General features: G+C 58.3%; 4 protein-coding genes across 8 annotated transcripts; 2 read left to right on the top strand and 2 right to left on the bottom strand.

Moving 5' to 3' along the window:
* Positions 1 to 4,597: 4,597 nt before the first annotated feature.
* Positions 4,598 to 8,444, bottom strand: ALYREF (Aly/REF export factor). The gene is made up of 6 exons (XM_061176127.1): positions 8,149 to 8,444; positions 7,558 to 7,689; positions 5,926 to 6,073; positions 5,290 to 5,353; positions 5,017 to 5,194; positions 4,598 to 4,923 (listed from the first exon to the last, which is right to left on the bottom strand). The coding sequence occupies exons 1-6, from the start codon at positions 8,383 to 8,385 to the stop codon at positions 4,909 to 4,911; spliced, it is 774 nt and encodes a 257-aa protein (XP_061032110.1). The 5' UTR covers positions 8,386 to 8,444; the 3' UTR covers positions 4,598 to 4,908.
* An 83-nt stretch (positions 8,445 to 8,527) lies between these two features.
* Positions 8,528 to 13,190, top strand: ANAPC11 (anaphase promoting complex subunit 11). 4 transcript variants are annotated; one of them, XM_061176131.1, is made up of 3 exons: positions 8,528 to 8,646; positions 9,158 to 9,278; positions 12,855 to 13,190. In XM_061176131.1, the coding sequence occupies exons 2-3, from the start codon at positions 9,170 to 9,172 to the stop codon at positions 12,998 to 13,000; spliced, it is 255 nt and encodes an 84-aa protein (XP_061032114.1). In that variant the 5' UTR covers positions 8,528 to 8,646; positions 9,158 to 9,169; the 3' UTR covers positions 13,001 to 13,190. The 4 variants fall into 4 exon arrangements, with proteins under 4 accessions (XP_061032114.1, XP_061032113.1, XP_061032112.1 ...); XM_061176130.1 differs by having other exon boundaries at positions 8,528 to 8,676; XM_061176129.1 differs by having other exon boundaries at positions 8,529 to 8,642.
* A 2,262-nt stretch (positions 13,191 to 15,452) lies between these two features.
* On the top strand, positions 15,453 to 16,011 carry NPB (neuropeptide B). The gene is made up of 2 exons (XM_061176289.1): positions 15,453 to 15,699; positions 15,773 to 16,011. The coding sequence occupies exons 1-2, from the start codon at positions 15,457 to 15,459 to the stop codon at positions 15,899 to 15,901; spliced, it is 372 nt and encodes a 123-aa protein (XP_061032272.1). The 5' UTR covers positions 15,453 to 15,456; the 3' UTR covers positions 15,902 to 16,011.
* Positions 16,012 to 18,266: 2,255 nt separating this feature from the next.
* PCYT2 (phosphate cytidylyltransferase 2, ethanolamine) lies at positions 18,267 to 25,629 on the bottom strand. 2 transcript variants are annotated; one of them, XM_061176530.1, is made up of 14 exons: positions 25,469 to 25,617; positions 23,526 to 23,614; positions 22,782 to 22,943; positions 22,459 to 22,525; positions 21,706 to 21,790; positions 21,492 to 21,536; positions 21,202 to 21,255; positions 20,630 to 20,768; positions 20,293 to 20,375; positions 19,966 to 20,043; positions 19,722 to 19,787; positions 19,491 to 19,556; positions 19,127 to 19,215; positions 18,267 to 19,041 (listed from the first exon to the last, which is right to left on the bottom strand). In XM_061176530.1, the coding sequence occupies exons 1-14, from the start codon at positions 25,555 to 25,557 to the stop codon at positions 18,930 to 18,932; spliced, it is 1,224 nt and encodes a 407-aa protein (XP_061032513.1). In that variant the 5' UTR covers positions 25,558 to 25,617; the 3' UTR covers positions 18,267 to 18,929. The 2 variants fall into 2 exon arrangements, with proteins under 2 accessions (XP_061032513.1, XP_061032512.1); XM_061176529.1 differs by lacking the exon at positions 21,202 to 21,255 and having other exon boundaries at positions 25,469 to 25,629.
* Positions 25,630 to 25,723: the final 94 nt, after the last annotated feature.

The following is a 25,723-nucleotide window of genomic DNA, read 5'->3' as shown; positions in this document are numbered from 1 at the left end:
CAACATTATTAAAAAAAAAAAAAAAAAATTACAAAAAAAAAAAAAAAAAAAGAAAAGGAACGGGGTTCCATCTGGGGGTCTGGGTGAGGATCCAGGAATTTTTTGTGTGATTCTCACTTCTTTTCTATAAAGCTGAATATCAAAATTACAAAATGACACTTAAGAACATGCACAGTTAAATGGAGAAATAAGCTGACTTGAATAGAAATTAGGGAAGATGCTAGCTATGTCAATTTCAAGATCACATCATTTCTGATTGAGCATTTCTATAAAATCTAAAGAATACAGGTAATATAGAGATCTTTGTATTCATCTTTGTAAAACTGGAGTACAGGCACTCATCATGTTCAACTAAATCAACCTTTTACGATTTTATTTTGTTGAATGTGATGAATGTTGGTGATAATAACAGGACATTCAATTCCATTTAGGCTATGAGTGTTTGCAAGGAAAGGCCTCCAAATTGTCCAGGGAGGAACGTGTTATCCATGATAACTATTATTCAATCCAGACATTTAAAAAAGAAAGATTATAAAGAAAAGAAACTGCAAAGCAAAACCACAATGAGATCCCACTTCACACCCTATAGATGGCTAAAATAAAAAAAAATAGACAGCAACTACTGGCAAGGAAGTGGGGAAATTGGAGCCCTTATCACTGCTGTCTGGAATGGAAGATGGTGCAGCTGCTGTGCAAAGATCCACGACTCCTCAAAAGTTAAACTTAGTTGCTTTATGACCCAGCAATTCCACTCGACAGGAACTGAAAACTACCTCCACATAAAAATGTGTACATAGATGCTCACAGCAGCATTATTTCAACAGGCAAAAAGTAGATACAACCCAAATATCTATCCACTGATGAACGGATAAAACAAAATGTGAAATAACCACCATAGGATATTTGGCAAGAAAAAGGACTGGATACTAACACAGGCTATAACAAGGATGAACCTCAAAGACATTATGCTGAGTAAAGAAGCCAGACACTGAGGTCACATATTGTATAAATCCATTTGTATGAAATGTCCAGAACAGGCAAATCCAGAGAGACAGAAAGTGGACAAGTGGAGGCCGAGGGAGGGGAACTGAGGCATGACAGCTAATGGGCTTCTTTTTGGGGTAATGAGAATATTCTGGAATTTGAATGTGGTGGTGGATTTGTGACTCTGTGAATGTAGTAAAATTACTGTAAATGGGTTAATTCTATGGTATGTCAATTACATGTTAATAAAGCTCTCATTTAAAAAAAAAAAATCCTGCAGTAACAAGGGTCTCGTCTGGACAATCCTGGGAAGGTGATTGTTTACATCATTACCCTTTTGTACTGACTGAATGTGTTATTTTTTCAGTTAAAAACTAGTGCTCTTAAGAGTACTTCACACTCCATACACATTGAAACAAAAACACAAAAGCCCACTCCATCATCTCTGCTTTTTCAGTCATTGTCTATGGATGTCACCCACGTCAGTCTCCAAATGCTAGGCCCTGGCGGCCCCTCCCCAGGCCAGGCTGCACCTCTGGTAGATGCCCCCACAGGGCTACTTCCTTCAAAGCCCAGCACAGAAGCCAGTAGTGAGGCCCCACAACCTCTGCCCCCTCCACCCAGCCACGCTTAGGCTCTGGTTTGTCCTGGTGTTCTCACCCCAGGACCTTTGCACTTGCTCTTCTCTCTGCCAGCAAGGCTCCCCTCCAAATATCCAGGTGCTCACACCTCCACCTCATCAGCAAAGTCCTCTCCCTACTCCTTACCACCCTCTGCTCTGTTATCCTACACAGCCTTGTCACCACCTGACATCCTGTATTTCACTTTTCCCACCTTTCCCCCATTGGAATGTAGGTTCCAGCAGAACAGAAATGCTCTATGTTCTGCTTCACTTATTTCTATTGTAGTTGTTAGACTATTATAATTTCTCGTTTTTGTTTCCTGTATTAGAGCCTCAGCTCCCTGCATGCAAGAACAAACCCTTGTTTAGAGAACTGTTGCTGAGCACAGACACAGCAACGTTCCTCTTCCGGTATTTCAAACCATGTCTGAGTGTGACAACTGTTCAACGACTCTGGCACCTTGACTCCTGCTGGGTTTCACATCACCTGCCAAGGGACAGGGCTGTTCCTCCTTATCCACGTTGCTCTGTAAACCACGTGTATCTTTGCTCAACCAAGCAAACGTCAGGAACACACCCAGGAGCTGAGTGGCTCCTCTCCACCTGAGCGTCCCATCAGAGCCGAGAAGCCCCAGTCCCTGTGGGCGTGCCACCCTACCTGGCGCTGGCTTTCTTCTCAACACCTTTGAAAATCCTGAAGACTAACTGACCAGCCAAGCGAGACATGTTGCCACTCCTGGACCAATCACTGAGCTTTCCACTCAGACCACACGGTGGGAGGCGGGCTGGGGCGCATCCCAGTGGGGGCCTGACCCAGCAAGAGGGGCAGCCCCATCCACCCGGTCTGCGAGACTGCAATCCACCGTCTGAGCAAAGAACGTGAAGGAGAAAATGTGCAAGAGCACCAAGTCTATTTCATCCTTTCACTCATTCGACCAGTATTTTGGGGGATGAAGTGCTGGCCATCGCAGGGACACCCAGCACTGCCCTCAGGTGACCACAAGCCTGATTTGCCTTGGAGCACAGAAGCTGCCCCTGCACACTCACCAGTCCCTTCTTTCCAAGAGTATCCCTACGTGAACAGCAAAGCACATGGTCCTCCAGCCCTTGAAGTAACGCGAGGCTTCCCATTTCACAAATAAGACGACTGAGGATTAAAGTGATGGGGAGGCTTCTCTCAGCTCCCTGCCAAAACACAGGCTTTTTTGACTCAGTCGCCTCCCCACCACAGGCCTCCAGCAACCATGACGTCACCCCCTCCCTACTCCTGTCACCTCCAGCTAGTGTCCCCAAGCCAACTTCCAGGTCAGAGACATCCAGCTCAAAGCAACCCTCGTTTGGGTCCACATCTGGATGCCTACCCACAACCGGTGTTTCTGCCCACCTGGACCCACCACTGAGCACGGCCCCTGTCCTTGGCCTGCTTTATTCCTGGAACTTTCCCTTCACTAACGACATCCTCCTCCCATGTAGCACCCCTTGGCCACTCCTCACGATGCCCCATGAGCCCCCAAATCCTGGCCATCACTAGCTCCAAACACCTGAGCCAACAGCCCACGGCTCCCCATCCCAGGGGCCACTAGTGCCACCATTTACAGCCTCTGGCCTGGGCCCAGCGCACCCCTCAATCAGGTGCTCTTCAGCTTCCAGGCGGAGCAGAGCAAGATGTCCTACCGCCTCTCCCAACATCCAGAAAGCAGTCTCCTTGCCTGGAACGTGCCTGCTTAGCCCAAGGCCACCTCCTCAGGGATGCTGCCCGGCTCTGCCCAGATGGTCCGACCTCTACCACACCCACCCCTCACGACCACGGCACCTAAAGCTGGGCCCTGGACGATCCCTTCCCGTTAGACTGGGCTCCTCTGAAGGCAGGGATGAGTCACCTCACCTATCTTTCCATTCAGTGCCTGACATGGCTCAGGCAGCTCAAGTGGCAGCCGCTGGCTCTGCAGTAATAGCTCGGTAACTGACAGTTAAAGGGCCACCCCTTAATCACACACCTTCCTCGTGACTCACTCCAGCCCCATCCCGAACATGGAAGCCTGGAAGCCTCCTGAGCTGTGGGCCATGGCAGCTGCCTCCGGAAGAGCCAATGGCTGCCATAAGGCTGGGGTGACTCTGAGCTCCATTCTGCAGGCCCCCACCCACCCCTTCCCACAGTCTCTATTCTCAAAAAGCTGTCACCATGTTCTAACCAACCCAGCATCAGGTGATAAAGGTTCCCCCTCCCACCCCACCCTGGAATGTACCTGTGAGCCACAGAACCAGGACCCTGTGAGTAGCTCACAGGCATGCCCTCAATAGAGGGGGCACAAAGGGGTGTCCGTGCCCTGCATCCCACAGGGATCTCGGCCCCTCCTGAACCACAGAAACTGCATGGCAGGTCACTGGCGTTCGAGCGTGTGACGTGACTGTCCAGCTCTATTCTGCCCCAGGAGTGGTCCAGATGGGCACCTGTGTCTGCCAGCCCCTCCAGTTCTCTGCAGATCAAATTATATTCTTCCACAGCTCCCACTAGCTACATCACCAAATACGTAACTAAGAAAACATCCTAACACAGTGCTCCTTCCTTGATGACACAAAAGACAAGAAACACGAGGGCATTATGTTGCGAAGTCAGAACTGCTAAATCACATTTCTGAGAACCAGAGCATCAGAAGGAAAGGAACAGCTCAACCCAGAAGCCATCTGAAATCTTGCAGAAACACAAGGCACCCCACCCCTCACCTGGCAGTGCAGGCAGCTGCAGGCGGAGGACCACTGCTCCACATCCTCCCACCTACCGGGGTTGGGGGTGGAGAGAAAGGAGTTCGGATCTGCGGGAACAGAGATGGGAGAGCGGCAGCCACCATCCTCCTGCAGGCCAAGTGCCATGTGCCTGGCAGGCCTGCCCCATTTCCTCCTCAGATCCTGTGTCCCTCCTGCCCGCCAGACCACACCAGAGTTCTGGCCCAGGTGAGGACTCCAAGAGTGAGATGAATTAAACAGTTCCAGTTCTACACACATTTCTATTTTATTATGGCAAAGGTGAAAACACCACCTTCTCCACAACAGCAACCAGTAAAATTTATCCCAAAAATAACTCAGTACAAAACAGGTCTGTTTCAGAATTAAAAAAAAAAAAAAAAAAAAAAAAAAAGTAAAAAAAAAAAAAAGAAACCTTTACATGAATTTTAAATCCTATTTTAAAACATAAAAGAAACAAATCCATCATTGGCCACACAGCCCCAGTCTGTCACCCCTCCCACCAGGGAGCACGGACAAGACTTCCGGGTCCTGGTCCATGCACGGATTTGCCGGTCTGTTTAACTGGTGTCCATCTGAAACAGAGAAAGAGAGGTTCTCACTCAAAATGAGGTCCTCCTCCAGTTGGTCTTTGACCGGCCCCCACCCAGTCTTCCTCTGGGACTTACTCTTGCATTGTAAGCATCCAGCTGGGCGTCCAATTCCTCTGCAGAAAGCTGCTGCTTTGAACTCCTGCCGGTTCCTCTGCCTCTGCCCCGGCTGCCTCCACGGGTGCCTCTCCGGGTGCCACCGCCACCACCAAAACCTCCCGAACCACGGTTTCTAGTCATCCCGCCTCTGTTTACGCTAGCAAAACAAGGGAACTTGCTCACGTGCCTGGAAAGGCCTGCGGGGTGAGTGGATACCCACAGGCCAGCCCCGCCCAGAGGCCCCGAACTCACCTCTGTGCAGGTCTCCGCTGTGTGTCAATCTGTGAGGTGACGAGCTGAATGTTCATGGGGCGGCCTGTGGCAGAGAACACAAGAGGGCCAGCTCCTGTTAGAGGGCTCTGAGGCCTGCTGGCGGCACACAACCTGGCCTCCACGCAAGCACTAGAAAGGGGCGCTGTGCACCTCAATGCTCCCAACAAGAGCAACAGCCTGGAGATGCTGGTGGGAGAACGAAATGTTGCCAACGACAGCCCCACCAGCGCCTCCTTGCTCCTTCTCACCCAGTGTAGGTGGGTGTCTGTCAGGTGTCCGGGGTGCTCACAAGCAGAAAAGTACCTTTGTCTTTACGACTACAACCCCATATTCAGAGGTGTACTATGGTGGTTCTGAGAAGGCTTCACAGAAGTGAATCTTCCGGAAGGAGCTGAAGGAGGGGAGGGATGTAGCTTGCTGGATGGGGGTTCACAAGAAGTTGGTCCAGATGTACGGGGCAGCATGAGAAGTGGCAGAATGGAAGAGAGAGACAAAGGGGCGAATGCAAAGTGTCCTCAGGTAGAGGGGGTCCTACTCCTGCAGGGCTGGGGCCAGCCCCAGGCTCCACAAACTGGCTACAGTGCTGTAGCCTTTCTCGGCCAATCCCAAACGCACCATCCAAAGGGACACCGTTGTACTGTTTCATAGCTTTTAGTGCATCTGCCTTCCGCTCAAAGTGCACATCAGCTGTTCCTAAACTGCGGCCGGATCGGTCGTAGTGCACAGCCGCCTTCTTCAGAGTTCCAAATTCAGCAAAGAGTTCCTGAGAGTCAGAAAGAGCAGTTGTCAGCAAAGCAGTTTTTCTTCTGGCGCCCCAGGGACACTCCCTGGAAGTATGAACTGCTTTGGGGTATTTCCCTGGGAGGCAGACGTACATGTTGGGGGCAGGACAGTGGTAGTGGGATCTGGGGTATGGGATGGGACAGGTGGGACAACAATTTCCAAGCGCAGCTGGGCCCGAGGGCTCCTGCCCACCTGGGGACCTGACATCTGTACCACGATGCAGGTAAAGGATCACAAAGCCCACCAGTGAAGGGCACAAGATTAAGTCGCTCTCATCTTCAACAAAGGAAAATTTACAACACACCCAAGGACTGTGCCAAGAAGCAGCAAAGGTCAAGATCACAGAGCAAGGGGCTCTATCCACTTGTGGACCAGCTCCAAGGGCCCGCTGACTGGGAGCCCTGACCCAGCCCCTCCCCCAGGGCAGATTCTGGCTCACCTTTCCCTCTCCTCCTACTCAAGCCTGCCGCAAAGCCTGAAGTCAAGCGCTGCCATGGAAACTGCCCTGACCTCAGGCAGGCTGGGAGTTGGAGAGGGAACCCAGAGTGTGGGGCTACTCCGGCCGCAGGCACACAGCGGGAAGTGGAGTTCACCAAAAGCGGTTTCCAGTGGATGCCAGAAACCACCTTAAAAAAAGTGTTGAGACACTGTGAGTGCTCACCGGCCTTGCTCTGTCCTCCCACGGTAAAGTAAAGTGGCTGGGCTCTGGGAAATTGAACCCAGGAAGGCCCAGTACCCTGACCCAGCCATCTCCTGGACTGACCCCCAAGATGCCATTATAGAAAACAAATTTAAACGCCTTTGGGGTTCAATCAAAAGAAAAAAAAAAAAAGAAAAGAAAGAAAAAGAAAAGGAAAAGAAAAGAAAGAGGAAAAGGAGGCTTCAACCAAAGATGAGTTCGAGAATCATGCCACTAACAAAACCCAGGGGGTGAAAATAAGTGAGAATAAGACAGGGAACAAAATTCCATATAAGACATAGGCCTTAAGGCAAATGGAGCCAGACTGACGCTGGCACCATCTTGCTTCTGTGCTTTGTCAGTTCTACAAAGGAAAGGCTTTCTCCTCCCAACAAACCGTTAAAACAGGCACAAAGTAAAGAAAGCAAATAGCCTAGTTCTTTCAATAACACAGAAACGACACACATTCAACCAAGCTTTGTTACAAAAGCTCAGGCAAATGGCCTTCATCCACAGAACACGTCTTAGTAACGAAGAGCAGTGGCTCCTCAGACTAAACTGGGGGCCTGTCTTCCAGCACAAACTGACCCACTGGTCAGACTTTCAACTCTAGCTTGACCTCTGCTTTGCATTCCTGGAGCCCCTTACAGGGGACAGTGGCTAGCCCTTGGGTGCCTGGGAGGGCTCACTGTCCTAAGGTGGGTGGGGATTCAGGACTACGTCCCAAACACCACAATCAATTCCGTGCGGGGTGACCTGCCCACCGAGAAGCTCAATTCCCTTACCTGAATATCAGCGTCAGACACTCCAAAATCCAGATTTGACACCAGCAGTTTCCCACCGGTCTCCACGCCGGCACCACCCCCAAAACCGCTATCGAAAAGGTCATGTTGCCATTTGTCAGGAAGTTGTTTCGGCTAAAGAAAAAGGAAACACAAGAACAGAAAGAGACCCGTGAGTCTCACTCCAGGGCTGACCCTCGCCCGCACGACCATAGCAAGACCCTCCCCCATCACGGCAGGGAGGAAGGCGCGTAGAGGGACCCGCAGCCCCCGCTTCCCGCCCACGCCAGGCCGCAGCTGACTGCCGGGGCCACACGTCCCGCAACTTCTCGCTTCCCTCCACCTAACTTCCCGTCTCCCGGGCGGTCGCGCCAACGGCCCTTCGGCCCCCGGCGCCATGAGGCCGGGCGCCCAGCCAAGACAAAGGCCGCCAGGGTCTCCGCCTTGGAGCCCGGCCGGCGCGCGACCTCCCCGTCCGCTCGGCCGGCCGGCGCCCGCGCCCCCCAGCCCGGTTGGCCGACTGGTCGCCCGCCCCTGCGCCGCGCCACCGGCCCGTTCCCCTGCCGCGGCCCGCCGCCCGGCCTCCGCACTCACCCTGCTGTAGGGCGCCGGCCGGTTTCTGCCGCCGCCGCCCGCCGCGCCGCGGGCGATGGCCGGCCGGTTCCGAATGGGTCCGCCGCCTCGGTTCACTCGAGCGGCGGCCTGCGCCCCGCCTCCGCGGCCGCCCTGGGAGCCGGCCCGGCCGCGGCCCCTGCCCCCGCCGCGGCCGCCTCGCTGGCTCCGGTTCAGTTTAATGATGTCGTCCAGAGACATATCCATTTTGTCGGCCATGGCGGGCGCGGAATCGGCCTCGGCTGGAGCCCGCGCGTCAGCACGTCGGCCCGTCACTTCCTGCGCCGCGCGGGGTTTTCCGGTGCCGCGTCCTCGGAGCGGCCGTGGATTGGCTGTGGGTCGGTGGCGTCGGCGAGGGGCGAGGCGGCGCGTGCGCGCTGGGCCAAGGGGCTCGGCGGGCGCCGCTGAGAATTGCCGAGCCGCGGCCGCAGTCGTTTACATACCTTCCCGCGCGGCGCCGGCGCTGCCAACTGAAGGCGGGTGGGGCAGCGCGCGATTAGGTCGGCGGGGGTGAGGCCGTTGGGGCGGGGCCGGGCGTGCCGACCCTCCCTTGCTCCTCCCTTGCCCGTCCCCCACCGCACCCAGACCCCGCACCCCAGTCCCGCGGCGGGGAGGGGGTGCGGCTCGCGCGACCTGGCCCGGGGTTGTTCCGGCGTGACCTCGTGGGGAGCGGGCGTGGGTCTCCATCTCACCTTGTCAGTCGTGTCCCTTTCAGAAGTTGCTGCACGTTTTTGCAATTGTTAACGGAATCCGACGCGCCTTTCTCTGGACGCCCGCGCACAAGTGCCGTGTTGGCAGACGCCTTGAGCGTCCCGGTCTCCCGAGGACTCGGTCCCAGCCCCAGCCCCCATGTAGACAGCTTGTGCTGCCCTTCGGCGGCGCCTCCTGCCTGCGCTGACCCTCTGGCTCGGGGCGGCACTCCTTCTTTGGCTCCCAAGTGCTGTAGCTCTGCAGACTCAACGGAGCCTGGTGGTCTCTTTCCTCCCCGCAGGCTCCCCGCGCCATGAAGGTGAAGATCAAGTGCTGGAACGGCGTGGCCACTTGGCTCTGGGTGGCCAACGACGAGAACTGCGGCATCTGCCGGATGGCCTTCAATGGCTGTTGCCCGGACTGTGAGTGACCCCTGCCCGCTCTCTCTCGAGCTTTGCTTACCCTCCGGCCTTGGCGTGTCCCCAGAAATACCTGCACAGCGTCCCTGGGGTTTGGTTTCCTTTCCCCAAGAAAAGTTAATAGAGATAAGCCAGGCTATTTGGGCCTATATTTGTACAAAGACTCCGTCAAAAGTTTTGTAAGAAAAAGAGCACAGCTTGTTATCCTGATGAAAGTCGCTATGAGACACATGGAACAAAAAGTTGTGTTAAAACCTTTTATTTGAAAATTCTCAAGCGAACAAAAAAACGTAATGTTATAAGGTCATCCCCCATCCAGCACATAGAACAATGGGTAACATGTGTCCGTATTTGTTTGTTTTTGCCCAGATGTTTTAAAGTTAATGCTAAATGTGCAGCCTCACCCCACTCACTTCAGCTGCGTCTCTAAATGTAGTGCTTTTACCCACCACTGTTGTCACATCAGATAACATGACGATAGTTCCTTACTGTTGCTCCTCATTCTTAGTCCTTGTCCAGATTTCTTTAGTTGTTTCCAAATGTCTTTTTATTATTGGGTGGTGTGAGCCAGGACCCAAGGTGTGATCACTTTGTCCCTTCGCTACTTAATCTAGAACAGTTCTGCTTCGAGTTCTCTTTCCCTTTTTTAAAAAGACATCTAATTCTTTCAGAAAGTGTTGTCTTGCAGAATGCCTGCGCTCGGGTTTTATCAGATTTCTTCTTGGTGGTGTCTTTTGCATTGTTCCTTTGTCCCCACTGTGTTCTGTGAAGTGAAAGTGTTTGGTTATATATTTGGGTCAGAAGCAGATTTTTGCACCAGTGAATTTAGTTTTTAGTCAGACCCAAGTGAAAGGATCTAAGGCTTTGCCTAGGGGACAAGGGTGGTCCCAAGAGAGAAGTGGGACTTGGGGACTGCTGAGAAGTCAGTGACCAGGCCTGTCACTGTGGGGCTGTGAGCATTGGAATAATCATAGGTTTTTGCTTCTTACCATGAAATTGACATCATTGAATTTTAGTGCAAATATCATTTTATCTTTCATCTTTACACCTTTACATCTCCTGAGAGGAAATCTCATCACCCAGGGGCTAATCTTTCCTGATTTAATCAAACAGGTGGGATGTAATCTTAGGAAATCAGTGATTGGCTCTACTTGATGAGGTTTTACATAACAGGGAAGGAAAGTAGAAGCACAAGGTCTGGCTTGATTTAATCCATTTAAAACCACCCTCCTAAGGGAACAACACAGGCTGTGGGTAGGTACTTGCAACTTCCTCAGCAGCAGATTGTGGCCTCTGAACAGAAAAGTCCTCGGAAGCATTTATGTGGCCATGCCCTTGGCCTAATGTGGGCCAGTGAGCCTGTGTGTCAGAGATGGCACCGGGGGCCGCTTCCCAGTGTGCGGTGCTTGCTCACGTGTGCTGGCTGCTAGGAAGAGGGGGTTTAGAGTCTGAACTTTGGACCCGCTGGTTATGAGGTTAGAGTGGGCCAGTTGTAATGAGCAAAGTGTTTGGCTAGCCCAGGACACTTTCTATACAGATCAAGTGACGCTGGGTTTCTCTGCTGAAATGGAACTCCTATGGAGAATCCAGAGTGACTCAGGCTGTCTTAAATCTGCTCCTCGTCCCTGGGCTTTGGGAGTGAAAGTCTTGTTAAGAAGATTCCACCGGCACTGGCATGAGTCACCGTCGGCTTGCGCTTGTGCTGTCGGATGCCCCGGCGGGCTGCCTACAGGAGCCCTGCCTCAAACGGACAGGATGGCTGGGTACCCCCACCAATGGGCTGGCTGGCCCCTGCTCACCCTCTTCCAGACTCTGTTTGTAAGGACTCTAATGTGTTAGGGGTGATTCCAAGCATAGTTCTGCTGAGGTTGGAAAGACCCTAGGTGGGTGGGAACCAATATAAATCAGGTGTCACACACTGTGGGCTCCTGGCACAGAGTCCTACTCACCCCACCCCCCTGGCCTGGGAAGCAGAGTGAGTTAGATCGTTTTGTATTGGCCAAGTAAATTATTTTCTGGTTGTTTTGTCATAAAAGTTTCAGAAAGGGTGTGGCATTTCGTTATTGAAAGGATTTTTTTAAAAGATTGAGGAACACTGCCCCAAACAAAAGAGTAGAAAGATGGAAGTGCCCATCCCTTCTGACTCCATGGGGTGTAGATACCACTGTGGGGCAGGGGCTGCTTGGGAATTGGGAAGGAGCTGCATGTTTTCAGCAGACATTGAAGGATATTTAAGACCTGGCACCCATACCAGCCTCCTGGTCGGCCTGCTCCCTTCAGGCAGGGGCATCTGCCTTCGTGAGCCGTGTGGCCCTGGCCTCCTGTCTGTCAGGTGGGGTGACGGAGGCTGCGGGAGCACTGTGAGGTTGGACGAGAGCACAGGCCAGGTTCCCAGCCCCTTGTGCAGCTCGGAGCAGGTGCTACATGAGGTATTGAGAGCATTGTCATGTGGCTCAGCCATGGTGCTATCTCTTTAACGCATTGTACAGTCAACTGTCCCTGTGTCTGGTGTCAAGAGTGAGGACCAGGACCACAGGTGATCAGACCAGCCCTGTGGTCACAGGGGTTCAGACCTGCACTTAGGAACCACTTCGTGGACAAGATGTACCCTGTTCACCCTGGCTTGTCCGGCTGGTCCACTGTGTTTATGCACTAGTGACATCTGGATACAGCTCGTGCTTGATAGGCGTGAAGGGCCCCCAGGGCAATGATTTGGGGGAATGACACCCCTAAGAGAGGGTGGCGGAAGCAAGCTGCAGCTCCTCAATGCCCGTGGGGACCTGACTCGAGGCTGGGGGAGGTCATTGTGCTCTGCTGGCACCAGCTGCGTGATGGGGTTTTCTAGATTCTTGAAAATCAGAGAGAGGCTAGTTTCTCTTGATGACAGGCAGTGTAGTGTGTCCCCTCTGTGCCAGGCCCTCTCCACGGAGGTAGCATTTCCAGGTGTGTGGGGTGGAGTGCCAGCAGCAGGTACCCTGGGCCTTGGAGGTAGGACCCTTTTAGGCTAGAAACGGAAAGGAAATGGAAGGTAGTGCTGTGTCACTACCAGCTGCCAACAGCCTGGGCCATAAGCACCTCAGTGTCCCCAGCCCACTCCCTCGTACTGCACTGGGTCCCTGCCGCCTAGGGAAGGAGCCGTCTAGGTCCCAAGGCCCCAGCCCACCTCACCTTGATCAAGAGGATTAGTTCACTACTCAGAGGCGGGTCACCTCTGCGGGCTCCTTGACACACTGATGTAACTTTCTTGGCATCACAGGTGCCAGGTGATAGTGGCAGAGCTGTGGTGTGTCTGCAGATGGGCCCAGCCCCTGGGAGGCCAGCGGGCAGGGATGTGGGCCAGGCCAGAGCTCTTCCTGCTGCTGAGCTCCCTGAGCTGCTCCCCCTTGGGAGGGGAGAGTGGAAGCAGGAGCAGCCTGGGTGGGCTTTGCAGATGTTTACCTGGGGCAGCTGCACGGCAGAATCCGTGGTTTCACTCCTGAAACCTGTCCTCTCTGAGACACGAGGCCACCCTGAGTGCACATCCCCCACCTGGCTTGTCCCGAGCTCTGTGACTCACTGGTCCTCTCATCCCTCCCGCAGGCAAGGTGCCAGGTGACGACTGCCCGTTGGTGTGGGGCCAGTGCTCGCATTGCTTCCACATGCACTGCATCCTCAAGTGGCTCAACGCGCAGCAGGTGCAGCAGCACTGCCCCATGTGCCGCCAGGAGTGGAAGTTCAAGGAGTGAGGCTGCACTGCCCTACTCCCCCCTCGCCCTGAGACGGCCCCACCCCCACAGTGGCTCTGGGCGGCCATGGTCTCCAGTGGGACAGTCCCCTTTGGGCTGTGACAGGGTTGAAACGAGGACTGGAGCTGCGTTTGTTTTTTTCCATCACAACGTTGACACTTTTATCCAATAAGTAAAACTCATTAAACCACCTGAGCCTCGCCGGAGGCCTCCCGTTGCTTGTTTTCTTGGTGCTGAGGCTGCCTTGGTGTGCGCCGAAATGAAAACTCTCATGAATAAACATCTCGATGGGTTTCCACGAGGCCCTGAGTCACATCCCCTGGAGGAGAAGGAGCTTGGGATCAGCTGGAGGAGCCGGGGCAGGAGGGATGGGCTCAGGGGCTTGAAGAGCCTAGCCGTGCAGAGGCCTGGGGACCACTCTTCAGGCTGGTCGTTAGGACCCTGGCTGGACACAGCTGGTGGCCACTGCTTTGGTTCCTCCCGCCGGTGGGCTGTCCTTGAGCAGGTGCTGGTGGTGCTGAAACGGCTCTGCCAAGGCAGCTGTGATGGGTTGTCTTGATCCCTTTCTCCCCTGCTCCAACTGAAGGCCAGCTCCTTGTCAGGGCTGATGTCCTTGACATTAGGATGTGTGTCCGCAGGTGTCTGAGGGTCTCCCTTCCTAGGGAAGGACAGCCCTTGGGACATCTTTGAGCACTTCTGTTCCACCACAGCTCCCATGGGGTGGTGGCCCCTGGGGGGCAGCGGTCCCAGACCTAATGGTCTTGTGCAGCTTTTGGATGGAGACCGCTGCAGGCTGCATGTCTTAAGAGCACTGGCTCCTTCCAGTCTATTCTCGATGACCTCCCCCGTCGGGGCCACTGTCCTGTAGCTGGTTGCTAAGCATGTTTATACTACTCTACCTGTCCCCAGTCCCCAGGCGAGAAGACTGGGCAGTGCATGGTCACCCATGTGGTACCACGCTTCCCATCTGAACATTGTGCCCAGAGGAAAGGAAGCCCTCACAGAACCTGGAGGTCATGTGCTCCTTGCCCAGAAACCCAACTGCCAGGGCCCTTGTGCTGGTGTCTGTCCTGGGAAAGCACGTGGCCAGGATGTTTGGAAAGTGTGAGCAGGAGGACGGACGGCTGAGCAAGCCTAATGGCTGACGTCACCTGCCATGTGCCCTCCATCTTGGACCCTTGGGCTCAGCCTCCCGGGTGCTCCTATTTAGCTGCCAGGTTCTAGGCTAGGGGCCTGTCTACACTGTGTCTGGATCCAGGGTCACCAAGGAGTTCACAGACCAGTAGGAAGACCAGCCCTCACTGGGAAGTGGGCTGTGGCAACTATAGAGGATCCCACTGGGGGGCCTGGCCTCCACCTGGCCTACCCCGAGTCCGCCTCCCCTCCCTGGAGTTCTTCCTTCCCTGGGGAATGCTCTCCTGTGACAGGAAGTACCCACATACCTGGGGTGCCAGACCCTGAGCCCAGCCTCCAGGCTTTTAGCCTTCGTGCACTGGGACAGGTGCACTCACCCCAAAGGGGTCCACAGCTTGCCACAGGTCACATGGTCCTCCTGGCAGGCCACTGCCACTTCCCTGCCACGTGGGCTCCTCTCCACTCTTTTCCTGGGTTCCAGCCCAGTCCTCCCAGGGCCTGCTTGGTCCCCTTGAGCTGGACACACAACTGCCTGCCAGGCCCTGCACACACCCAGAGTCCAGCCATCTGCCCCCTCCCGGGAAGCTCAGGGGCCGGCCACACCAGGTCCTCTCAGGATCCCATAACCTCAGCTCTCTCTCCGTCATGGTGGCACAGGATCACAGTACCTGCCTTTGCAAATGATCTCCCCTGGCTTCCCCTCCTCATCTCTCCTGTGAGCCATTCTGCCTGTCCTGCCACCAGCTCTGAGGACCAGACCAGTTGTTGAAACTAAATTCTGCCCCCAGGCCCTCCCAGACTTCCGTGCCTCCTCAAGAAGCGCTTGTCCTCCGGTCAGTTCCCCTTTAGGGTGGGAACTGCTCGTTTGTCCCCTGGGCACAGTGCAGTCAGTGGCTCTCTCTCCAGCCTCATGAGTGCTGGGGACCTCCGGGGGTGACTCGGGGCTGGGGCGCCATCGGACTAGTTGAGGGTTCAGTGCAGCACTGCTGTCCCTGCTCCCACTGAGGCCAGACCCAGGAGGGACCAAGGTTGGTGGGAGTGGCCTGGGGGCCGCCTCCCAGTAAGAGCAGGCAGGGTCAGAAACGGGGAGGTGGGCCGGGGTGGGGGAGAAGGGGGCGTCTCATCACCACCAAGCTCTCGACCATCTGTTCCTCCAGCGCGCCCGTGCCCAAGAGGCGCTGACCCCATGGGGCTTCTCCCTCTGGGATGCGGAGGCCCCTGCGTCCCAGCGTCCGCCCTCGCGCCTCGCCCCGCCCAGCCGCAGATATAAGGCGCCGGTGCTGCTGTTTCGCGCCCCGCCGCCCGCCGCCACCCGCGTCCCCATGGCCGGGCTCGCGATGCTGGTGGCCGCCGCCTTGGCGCTGTGCCTGCTGCTGGCGCCCCCCGGCCTCGCGTGGTACAAGCAGGCGGCGGGGCCGGGCTACTACTCCGTGGGCCGCGCCGCGGGGCTGTTGTCCGGCTTCCGCAGGTCACCGTTCGCGCGGCTCTCCGAGCCCCCCGTGGGCACGGGACCCCCGGGACGGGCCGGCGCCTTCCCGGAGCTGCGCCCCGGCCTGCGGAGCCTCGTGAGTACTGGGCGCTGGAGGGTGCGGGGCGCGGGAGGGTGCGGGCGCCCCCTCATCCTCCCCCCGCCCCCAGGCCGTGTGCGTCGAGGACGTCACCCCGAACCTGCAGAGCTGCGAGCGGCTCCCCGACGGCCGCGCCATCTTCCAGTGCAAGGCCGACGTCTTCCTGTCACTCCGCGCCGCGGACTGTCGCAGCACGTGAACCCCGACCCTGGAACGTGGACCTGGCCTGGCTCCCGCGGGCACACCCTGGGGCCCGCCCTTGCCCTGGCGCCAGATGGCACCCAGTACCGCCCACCCATCCCCATAGTAAATGGCTTAATGAATAAATGAGACTCGCAGCCTCTGGGCGGGGGGGGGGCGGGGCCCAGCAGACGGAGTGGGCAAGTACCTGTGAATCTCCAAACCCGGACTCTGGCCACCTAGGAGCACAGACAGCAACTAGGGCCCTCAGGCCAACAGGCTTCACCGAAACACCAGCACAGGGGCTCCCAAACCCCACTGCTGGCAAAATGCTGCTGGGCCTCCAGCTGTATCGGCCCCAGACATCTTCTGGAGCCCCACATCTGGCTCTGCAAGGCTGCTCTCCATGTCCCCCACCTCCAGCCCCTGCCCGACACCTCCCTGCCTTTGTCCACGCAGCTCCTGGATCCTCCTGGGAGGTGGTGCCTGGGTCGCCCACTAGCCATCAAGTCTATTAGGCCAGCTCAAATGTCCTGCCTTATAAAAGCTTCCCCTGAACACTCCACACCGGGAGGCCCTCCTGCCTCAAATCCTAGGTTTCTTGAGACCAAAGATCTCCCTTACCAGAGGGGCAGCTCTGGGGTCACTCTTCTTGGAGCCCCCCAAAATTCCTCAAAGTACACAGCACAGGACAATACTTGTGCCAAGTGAATTAATGAATAGGCTGGGCCCAGCAGGAGTGGGAAGGCAGCCAGATGTGCAGCTCCAGGACCAGGAGGGGCTGCACCAGGGGGATGACAAAGCTGGGCGCCACCCCAGCTGAGTCCTGAATCTGACGTCAGGCAGCTGGCTCCTCCCAGGCCTGGGAGCTCTTCATTCAGCCCTCCCTAGACCCACAGGGAAGCAGATATCCCCAAAGCAATGGGTGCTGCCCCACCTTGAGGAGGGAGGGGCTGTGTAGGGCCAAAGCTCCTGAGCACAACTGCCTTGTGCCAGCCTCCCCCAACCTCCCCCCGCCCCACACTCAGGCTAATTCCTTAATTCACTTGTGGGGAATCTTAGCAGGTTGATTTGCCCTCCCCACCCCCAATGAAGTTGACTTGAGTCCTTGGCCTGAGCCCTGGTCCCAGAGGTCTGCAGCCTGTCTCAGTGGTGTCCCCCACCCCCATGGGGCCTTGCCAGCTGGGCCTCAGGGGGCCCAAGGGAGCTGGACCCACCGGCCCTCCACTTAGGCTGGGGGGTGGGACCCGCAATCCTGCTGCACCTGGGTGGACCAGTCTCTGGAGGCGCCTACCTCCTGGCCCCCCAGGCCCTGAGCCTCCTCCAACCGTGGCTCACCTGGGGCTTCCTGACTGCTGCTGCGGACTGTCTCCCAGTCCTCACCTTGCGGTGCCACCCAGCAGGCGGTTCTCAGCAGGCCTAGGGCTGACTCCAGTCTCAAGAGGAACCCTCCGGCCGCTCCTGTGTCCCACCCTCACATCAGAGTCTACGGGGGACTGGCTGATCCCTGCCGCCCAGGGATCTGAGCGTGGGAAGGTCTGGCATCACCAGGCTCCTGAAATTGGGGGCCCAGGTGGGGCGGAGGTGCAGGGAGGGCCCTGTGCCTCTCACAGCTTAGTGAGCTCCCCCCACTCGAGGAGGGAACAAAGGAAGCAGGGCAGTAGCTGCCCGGCCAGGGTGCGTGCACCGCAGTCCCCCACTGCAGCTTCCTGCACGGGTTCTAGGCTGGACCTTAAGGACCAAAAGAAAGGACAGGCCCACCTTCCAGAAGGAGTGAACGCTGGCCAGGGGCTCCCATGGGGCCAGGCCACAGGGTACTCCAGCCCCATCTGGCTCAGCAGCTGCAGGGCAGAGGCCATCCTGGAAGGAACTGGCAGAGGACTGAAAAAACATCACAGTCCTCACTCTTGAACACCACAGAGCCATAAACCACTGCCACTGTTCCCCCCCCACCCCATCAAGAGGTGACCGGGGTCAGCACCCTGCAGCCACTGCACTACTCCAAGTGTACCCTGACTTGGGTGCAGAACACCCTGAGATTCTGTGGACCTGGCCAGGGAGCAGCCCCTAATTCCTTCCTGGATCAGGTAGCCCAGGGTAGCCCACGCGACATCATGTGGGCTGCGGGGTGTCAGCCTCTCATTTTCCCCATGACAGACCCTGGGGCCAAAGGTACTCTGTTGGTCCTTGCCTCCCTCCCCTCTTTTTTTGTCGCCTGCCACGTGGGAGGCAGCTGGAGGTGCCTGGGGGCCCAGATCTGGGGGGTTCCTTGCTGCCATCATGCTGCCTGCTGCCCCCCTCCTTGCTGGGTGGGCAGTGGGGAGCAGGGCCAAGGTGGTGGGTTTCCTGGTCCTGCCCTGCAGGGTGGAGAGCCTGAGGCAGAGCACCTCCCAGCAGGTTTATTCGGTTGCACACCAGCTGGTCAGGTACAAAACCGAGAACAGTCTGTGGGGAGGCTGGCCCGGGAAGCAGGGGGCGCAGCGTCCGGGCGTTAGATCCCGGGGCACCAGGGACACACTGCAGGGCAGAGGCCGCTCACGTGGGAAGCGGCATGGTCTGCACTCTGAGGAGGAAAGGGGGCGAGCCCCTGGGTCACTGCTCCCTGAAGCTGGCTCCCACGGAGGCCGGGCGGGCAGGAAGGCCACCGCCTCGAGCTGGGCAGTGGGGGGCATCCAGGGTCTGCAGGAGCTTCCTGGGGGCAGAATGGGGAGCAGCAGCGGAGCTGGAAGGATGGAAACTGGGCCTTCCCTGGCATGCAGGGTGGCACCCCTCTGTTGAAGGTGCCCCCTGCTCATCCTGCCTGTTGGGCTGCTCCACTGTGCTGGATCCCCTCACTGTGCAGCTCGGCAGGAAGGGCAGGAGGGCCTGCTGCAAGACGGACACCTCACGGGCAGGGTGAAAGGCAGTGTCCTCCACACCAGCCCTTCCACGGCCGGGTGGTTGGAAAGGAGGGCACCGCAGCTTCGTTAAAAACCGAGCCAAGCTCTCGAGGCAGGGCTGGGACAGGGCCAGCACTCGGAGGGCCCTTGGCGACCTCTCCCCTCTGGTCAGAAGTCACAGTCACTCTCCCTCTCGGGCCGTGCCTCCTGCTGACTCATGGCCTCCAGGAAGGCCAGCTCCTTGGCCTCCTTCTTCTGGTTCCGGGCCTCGTACTCCAGCCTGGGGGCCAGGTGGGGGTGAGTGGTGCACCCAGACCCAGGCCTCAGCGGCTCCCCGTGCCCCCAGCAGCCTGGCTGAAACTCACCTGTTCTTGATGATGCGCTGGACAATGAGATCCGTGGTGAGGTCATTCCCACTGTCGATCTGACAGAAAATACCCCTTCTTTTGGGCTCCTGGAGGCCAGGAGGAGGAGAAGGTGAGAGCCCTCCTTTGGACCCCAAGGAGACTGCCCTGCTGCCCTGGCTCAGAGAGTTCCCACCCCACTATGGTGGGGGCAGTTATTCCCACCCATTAGCGACCTGCCTCCTTAAGCCGTGAGGCCATCAGCGTGGCAGCTGTCACCCCGCCCATTTCCCAGACAGGCATGATGAGGTGCGGGGGCGTCAGGTGGCTGGGAAGCATCAGACAGTGGCCACCTCATGTCTGTCGAGGGCCCAGCATGACCCACCTCATATGGGTTGGAGCCATCCTTGTCAGGCACGATTTCCGTCTTCCCATGACACACCAGGTCCACCTGGGGAGGAGGCGGGGGTCAGGGAGCCCTCCCAGCATCTCCCCCCATGGTCCCCTGCCCCCAGAAGGCCCTCTCCAGGGAAGCAGCCTGGGCTCAGAGAGCTGGCCTGGCCCCACTCAGTCAAGACCCTCCCTGGAAGCCGCCCGCCAGGAGCTCCGTCCTCACCTTGAAGTGATCCAGGAGCTCTGCTGTGACAGAGTACGGGGCCCCAATCACCACTTCGGACACATACTGGGCGGAAAGGGAGCACAGCTGGTTAGATGGGCCTCACCAGGCTGCAGGGTAGGGGCTGAGAGGCAGCATGGTGAGGCCCCAGACTCCTGTACCCCGGGGAGGGTCCTGGGGAGGAGCAGCTCCAGCCTGGGAAAGAGACGCCACTGGGCCTGCCCACCTGCCCGCCTGCACTCACCCGGCAGGCCAGCACGCTCAGGGTCCGCTCATGCAGGTTCATGATAGGGTAGTTCTTCCCCTTGTAGTGGTTGACCTCCTAGAGCCAGAGCAAGGTTGGGTCAGCTGGTGACCTCGGGGGTGGGCTGGGGTGGGAGTGAGGCCGTGCTCCCTCCGAACAATCCCTCGTGGGGCATCTGCCAGTGTGGGGAAGCCCTGGATGGGAGGCTCTCCCTGGGCTTCTCCCTGGGAAGAGGCCCAAGCTTGCCACCTCTGCCTCGCCTGTGCCCAACCCCAACCCTAGGAGCCCCTTCAGAGCCCCCACGCTATCGGCTGCCCGGGGTGAGACCTGGTCAAAGTGCAAGCCGGCGATGACGTAGGGCCTCTCCGCCAGGCCATGTACCTTCTCCAGGAAGTCCACGTGCCCGATGTCTGCGCCCAGGTTAAGGATCGAGGAACCAACGAGGAGCGGCCACCCACAGAAGCAGGGGCTCGGACAGGTACCTTCCCACCCACCTGCTCATGCCTCTCCATGCTGATAGCGGTGCCCCTGCACCCCACCCCAATCCTGGGCCTTCGAGAGTCAAGGAGGCCCCTCTAGGCCCCACAGCCCACTGGGGCAGATGTGGAAGCGCACAGAAAAGGCCTGGGGCAGGGACAACCCCCCCCACAGTCCCAGAGGATACGGAACAGGTCAAAAGCACCAGCCACGTAAATGACCGTCTCCCCTGGCTGGGGCTCCTTCCCCGAAGCAAACTGGATGATCTTCTGGGATGTCTGTAAAAACTGGGACACCCCCGTCCAAGGGTTCCGCCCCCCAGGACACTGTAAGCCGAGAACAACCTGGTCAGCGACAGAGGCCTCGCAGGCACGTCCCTTGCCTGTGCCCATCCTTGGGCCTGCCCGCATCCGCCTGTCAGTCTGCTCTGGGAGGCACAGGTGTGAGATGGCGGGGGCAGGTATGGGGGCTATAGGCCGGGACTCCAAACCCCTAGCCACAGCCTGCCACTCGCTTGTCGCTCTGCTGTTGTTTCCAGGCAGACATCTCAGGCAGGGATGCCTGGCTGGCAGGTGCCTGGTTCACACCACGACCAGGCTGGGCGGGGCTGCTATGGCCGGTGGGACTGGGGTTCTGCCCCACGGCCACAGCAGGCGCTGCAGCCAACACCACCTTGGCCTGGCAACGAACCCTCTAGGAAGAGGCCAGCGGACACGGCCCTCGTGGGGACCTGGCACCCTGAGGCCACCGTCTGGTCACCCGGGAGGAGCCTCCTGAGGAAAGTGTCTCCCTGGAGGGTGTCGGGTGAGAGAGCTACAGAGGGAGAGAGGACCAGGCCACCTGGTTAGAGACCCCTCGTTCAGGGGCAGTCCTCACTCCTCCTCCACGTAGTGGCCGCTGGGACCGGCCAGCCAGCAAGACTGGCGGTCAGTACCCGGTCAGTGTCCAGAAAGCAGGGAGCAGGGTAGAGGGCAAGGCTCCAGGCCAGCCTTTCCCCAGGGGTGGCCTGGGGGTTGGGCAGCGGCCCGGACAGCACAGGCGACACTCACCTTGCCAAAGCTGTCTGCGTACTCCCGGTACTCGGAGGACATCTCCTACACGGAAGGGCAGGGGGTTGAGGGGCCTTGCCCTCCAGATGCAACCAACCCCAGGACACCGAAGCTTGCTGTCCTAGTGCCCACTGAGGGGCAAGGGTGGGGCAGGCGATCCCTCCCTCCCAGCCCTGGGACCTCGGGGATTCCGCTCTGGCCCCCAAAGACTCACCTGGCTGCTGTGATGGGCCTTGGTCACGAGCAGCATGCGGCCAACGAGGTCTGTGGTGGACACCCCCTGGGTGCGCTTGCATTCTCTGGGAAAAGAGGTGGGGTTGGGGCGCTCATCCTGGGACACACCTGCAAGGCTGCACCTCCTACGGGCACCTAATTTGCCCCACCTAAGGGCAACTCTGCTTGTGGCTGAGTCTACCGTGGTCCAGCCCCCAGCCATACTGTGCACAGACCCGGGCGTCTCCTCGCTACTCTCAGCCACAACAAAAAACCAAGACCAGGAGAGTGGAGGGACCACTGAAATTTTATCAACCAAAGGAAATGACTGGACAGAAGAACGCTGTCACCAAGCCTCAAGTTCGCAGTGTCGGGGTGAGCAGGCCATACAGGGGTGGCTCTGGTCCTGTTCTGTCCACTGACGCCCAGGTCCTGCCTCACTACACACTCCCTGCCAAGGGAACCCCAGGCTTCACTGCCTCACTCAAGCCGCTGGCCACACTGGCCTTTTCAATTAAAGTAACTCAAATATAAGCCAGCTCCCCAGTCATACCCCACGTTTCCCCTGCTTAGCAGCCGCCCATGGCCAGTGGCTACCGTACTGGGCGGTGCAGATGTATGGCACCCCCAGCTCCAGTCCAGGCCACGAGAAACAGGCCGTGTCCTGGACGCTGCCCTTACAGGCAGAAGGAGCTCGATGGGAGCTGGGTGCCCCGCTCCTCGAAAAGCGGGGCACTCAGCAAGTAGAGCTTACCTGTACCTCCCAGCCTGCTTCACTTCCTCGTAGGTGTCCCGGCCATCTACAGTCAGCGTGATGTCATCTAAGGGGTGACACGCACACGAGAACAAGGATCTTAACCCAAAGCCATGAAAACCTCCAGGCCCACACCCCCACTCCAGGCCTGCCCTGGTGTGAGTGCGCTCCTTTCTGGGGAAGGACCCAGAGCTTCCTCAGACCCTCAAGGGGCTCTGCGCTCCCCAAAGTGTGAGGAGGCCGGCACCTCCGGACACCCTCTGATGGTCAGGTCTGGAGCTGCCCAAGTCCCCTGCCCCGGGGGCTCTGCTCTGCCCACTCACTGCCGTGGACGCAGAAGTCGCAGCTGTACTTGTCCAGCGTCTCCAGCGTGGTGACATAGGGGGCTGCTGGCACCACCTCGTCCACCCACTTGATGGCCTGCACCATCTTGTACCTTTCCTTCTGAGTAAACACCGGGGGCCCCTTGTGCTTGGCGATCTCCTCTAGGGAGAGAGAAGAGGGCAAAGGACAAGGTGGGTGACCCCTGGAAGGCTGGCCACAGGATCACTGGCCCCTCCTCAGAAGTCCCCTCCCAGAACTGAGCAGGGTCTGCGGCCACATGAGGGCTCACGGTGGGAGGCTGTCTCTCATCGGGCCCTCAGCCCACGAGGCAGGACCACAAGGAGCAGCCCTGCTCTGTCCTCTGTGAGCCGGTACAGGCGCTGCGGACACACTTGCTGGGTAACTGCATGCCCCTCACCCCCAGCCAACCAGAGTTCCAGGTACGGTCCGGGGTTCCCTTTGATGGCTGGGTGCTCTGTCCTCAAAGGCCTTGGGAACCAGGAAGGGGGTAGGAAGTGGGCGGCATACCTGGACCGATCCACTGGACCACCCCTGCCCCCCAAGCTCATGACAGGATGCAAGACGGGAAAGCTCTGGATGGCTCGGCCTGGGCTGGGGTTGGGGCGAGCCTGTGGAGCTGCACTTCTGGGGAGGACGGCTGGGCCTGGCCCTACCCACCACGGGGACCTGTGGCGTCTGTCATGGGCGTGGGGGAGGAGGGTGGGCCTGGCAGCCCGGCTTACCGTCAGTGTGTACACCCACGATGAGGTGGTCACCCATGGCCCGTGCCTGGCGCAGCTGGTTGGAGTGGCCATAATGTACCATGTCATAGCTGTGAAGAGGGCAGGGCCGTCATCCCAGTGTTGGGGGTGCAGTCTTGCTCCTCTGCAGTGTCCTTAAGAAGCCCTCTGAGAAGCCACCATGGGGAACTGCTCCCAGGGTCCGGCTGGGCCTGGGCTTTCAGAGGGGCAGGGTGCTCAGCTCTCCACATTACTGATCCCTGGGCTCAAGGTCAGACTGAGCGAGCACGGCTGTGCCCGGGGACAAGGCCTGGCGGACCTGAGGGCTGGTGAGTGCACAGAACAGCCCCTGCTCTCCACACCTGGGACAGCACTCTGCCCTCAGCCCCTCCCCTTCCCAAATGCAAACTGTCACGGGCAGTCCCTTTGAGACGTAATAGAAACCAATGTTAGTTCTGGGGTGGACTGGGCTCTGTACTACCGTGAAACAGCCAGACAGTCCCGGGGGCCAACACGAAACAAAGTCCAGCCAATGAACAAGGACAGTTGCTGGCTTTAGAAATCCTGCCTGCTCCCCAAGGCCTCTGGAAACTCAGTGAGGCTTTGCTCTCTGGGGCCAACAACCACCTCCCTATCGCCTGGTTCTAGAGCTTTCATCCTCAAATCCAGGCCTGGTTAAGAGTGAACTCTCAGCTGAAGGCCACACACAGCACCACAGCTCCACTCGGGTTGCCATGTGTGGCGGGGGGGACCTCCACTTCTCTGTGGGCCCTGAGGTGGGCCCTCATGCTCACTCTACTTCTTCCCAGCCTTGTATTGCCCTCTGAGTAGGTGGAGCTGTCCCTGCTTCTCCAGGTGACCCAGGTGTACAAAACCATTCTACTCAGTGCCACCTGCTAGCCCCACCCCAGCACATCAGGCCCCAGCAGACAAGCCAGTGGGGCACAGGGCTCTGGACCTGGGCTAAGGGAAGAGGGAAGTCCAAATTCAGGAGCCTGGCAGGCCCTTGTGCCCACTGGACAGGCTGGGCAGAAGGAGGGTGCACGGCACAGAATGCAGGGTGGACCTGGGTCCAGGCTGTATCCCAGTCACTGTGGCCTGTGGCTGTGGCCTGCTGGAGCAGGGGCCAGGCCTGGTCAGGGCCAAGGTCAGAGTCAACGGACAGGAAGCCACGCCCCCTCCACAAGGTGACTCAGGTGCAGGCCCAGGAGTATGGCAGCCCCGCTTGCTGGCCGCTGAAGCCCTGGGCTGGCCCAGATGTTTTTCTTTCTCTGCTTCCATCAAATAAGGTCTGAGGAAGCAACCAAGACGTCAAGTTATCACTAGAGGTTCACTTTCTTCCTGTCTGCTGACAGCCTCAAACCTATCTCAACACCACTCCAGCTGTCTGGCTTGCCAGAAGAGAGGACAGTTGGGCATTGTAGCCCTCCTCAGATGGACCCAGGAGCCTGGGGGCTTCACTAGGGTCTTACGCAGATCGGGCAATGCCTGCGCTGACGCTTGCCCAGATACCTAGGAGAACCTTCCTGGTTTTGTGCCGGCAAGCTGCGAGCCGGACAGGGAGAACTCTGGGAAGACATTTTGGGTGCACGGCTCCTTCGGAGAAAGAGATCTCCTAGGGCACCGAAATGATTAAAGTCATCAAGGTTAGACACGCAACTTTGGCCACTATCGTGCACAAGTTAGGCAGGTGGGACCGCCTGGCTGGGTCTCCGGCTTAAAGGCAAACGTGAGAGAAGGAGCGTCCGGGGAAGGCGCTCATGTAGGGATCCGCAGAAAGACTCCAGCAACCCTCAACCGCGCTGCCCGCGGCGGCCCGGGTTCGAGGCGTCCTACGCGGCCGAGGCGCCGCCCGACCCGCGCTAGCCGGCCGCCCGACCCCGTTGAAGGCGGCCACAGCTGTCACCGCGGCCCCGCCCGCGCCCCCCGCCCCCCGCCGCGCTCACCAGCCGTCGCACCACACCCGCACGGCGCGCCTGCCCCCTGGGCCCGGCCGCTCGGCGCCGCCTGCCTCGCCGTGCCCGTTCCGGATCATGACCCCGAACCGGCGGCGCAGCACGGCCGGCTCCCCACTCCCAGCCGCCGCAGCTCGCGCACGCACGCGCCGTCACGCGGGCCTCACCCGCCTCTCACGGCCAATGGCGAGCGCCGCCCCGCCCCGCGCGCGGAGCCCCGCCCCCTCACCCCCCCGCGCTGCCAAT

The sequence above is a fragment of the Eubalaena glacialis genome, chromosome 19 (genome assembly GCF_028564815.1).
Source record: "Eubalaena glacialis isolate mEubGla1 chromosome 19, mEubGla1.1.hap2.+ XY, whole genome shotgun sequence".
NCBI lineage: Eukaryota > Metazoa > Chordata > Mammalia > Artiodactyla > Balaenidae > Eubalaena > Eubalaena glacialis.
This window is presented reverse-complemented; position numbering and strand designations above follow the sequence as displayed.

Excerpts from the sequence above, each read along its gene's own strand:
- NPB (XM_061176289.1), top strand. The coding sequence starts at position 15,457 with ATGGCCGGGCTCGCGATGCTGGTGGCCGCCGCCTTGGCGCTGTGCCTG. Across the intron at positions 15,700-15,772 it reads GCCCCGGCCTGCGGAGCCTC|GCCGTGTGCGTCGAGGACGT; the intron begins GTGAGTACTGGG and ends CCCCGCCCCCAG.
- ALYREF (XM_061176127.1), bottom strand. The coding sequence starts at position 8,385 with ATGGCCGACAAAATGGATATGTCTCTGGACGACATCATTAAACTGAAC. Across the intron at positions 6,074-7,557 it reads TGTCTGACGCTGATATTCAG|GAACTCTTTGCTGAATTTGG; the intron begins GTAAGGGAATTG and ends TCTGACTCTCAG. Across the intron at positions 5,195-5,289 it reads CAGCGGAGACCTGCACAGAG|CGTAAACAGAGGCGGGATGA; the intron begins GTGAGTTCGGGG and ends TTGTTTTGCTAG.
- PCYT2 (XM_061176530.1), bottom strand. The coding sequence starts at position 25,557 with ATGATCCGGAACGGGCACGGCGAGGCAGGCGGCGCCGAGCGGCCGGGC. Across the intron at positions 23,615-25,468 it reads CGGGTGTGGTGCGACGGCTG|CTATGACATGGTACATTATG; the intron begins GTGAGCGCGGCG and ends CCCTCTTCACAG. Across the intron at positions 21,256-21,491 it reads ACGCAGACAGCTTTGGCAAG|CTCTCTCACCCGACACCCTC; the intron begins GTGAGTGTCGCC and ends CTCCCTCTGTAG.
- ANAPC11 (XM_061176131.1), top strand. The coding sequence starts at position 9,170 with ATGAAGGTGAAGATCAAGTGCTGGAACGGCGTGGCCACTTGGCTCTGG. Across the intron at positions 9,279-12,854 it reads CAATGGCTGTTGCCCGGACT|GCAAGGTGCCAGGTGACGAC; the intron begins GTGAGTGACCCC and ends TCCCTCCCGCAG.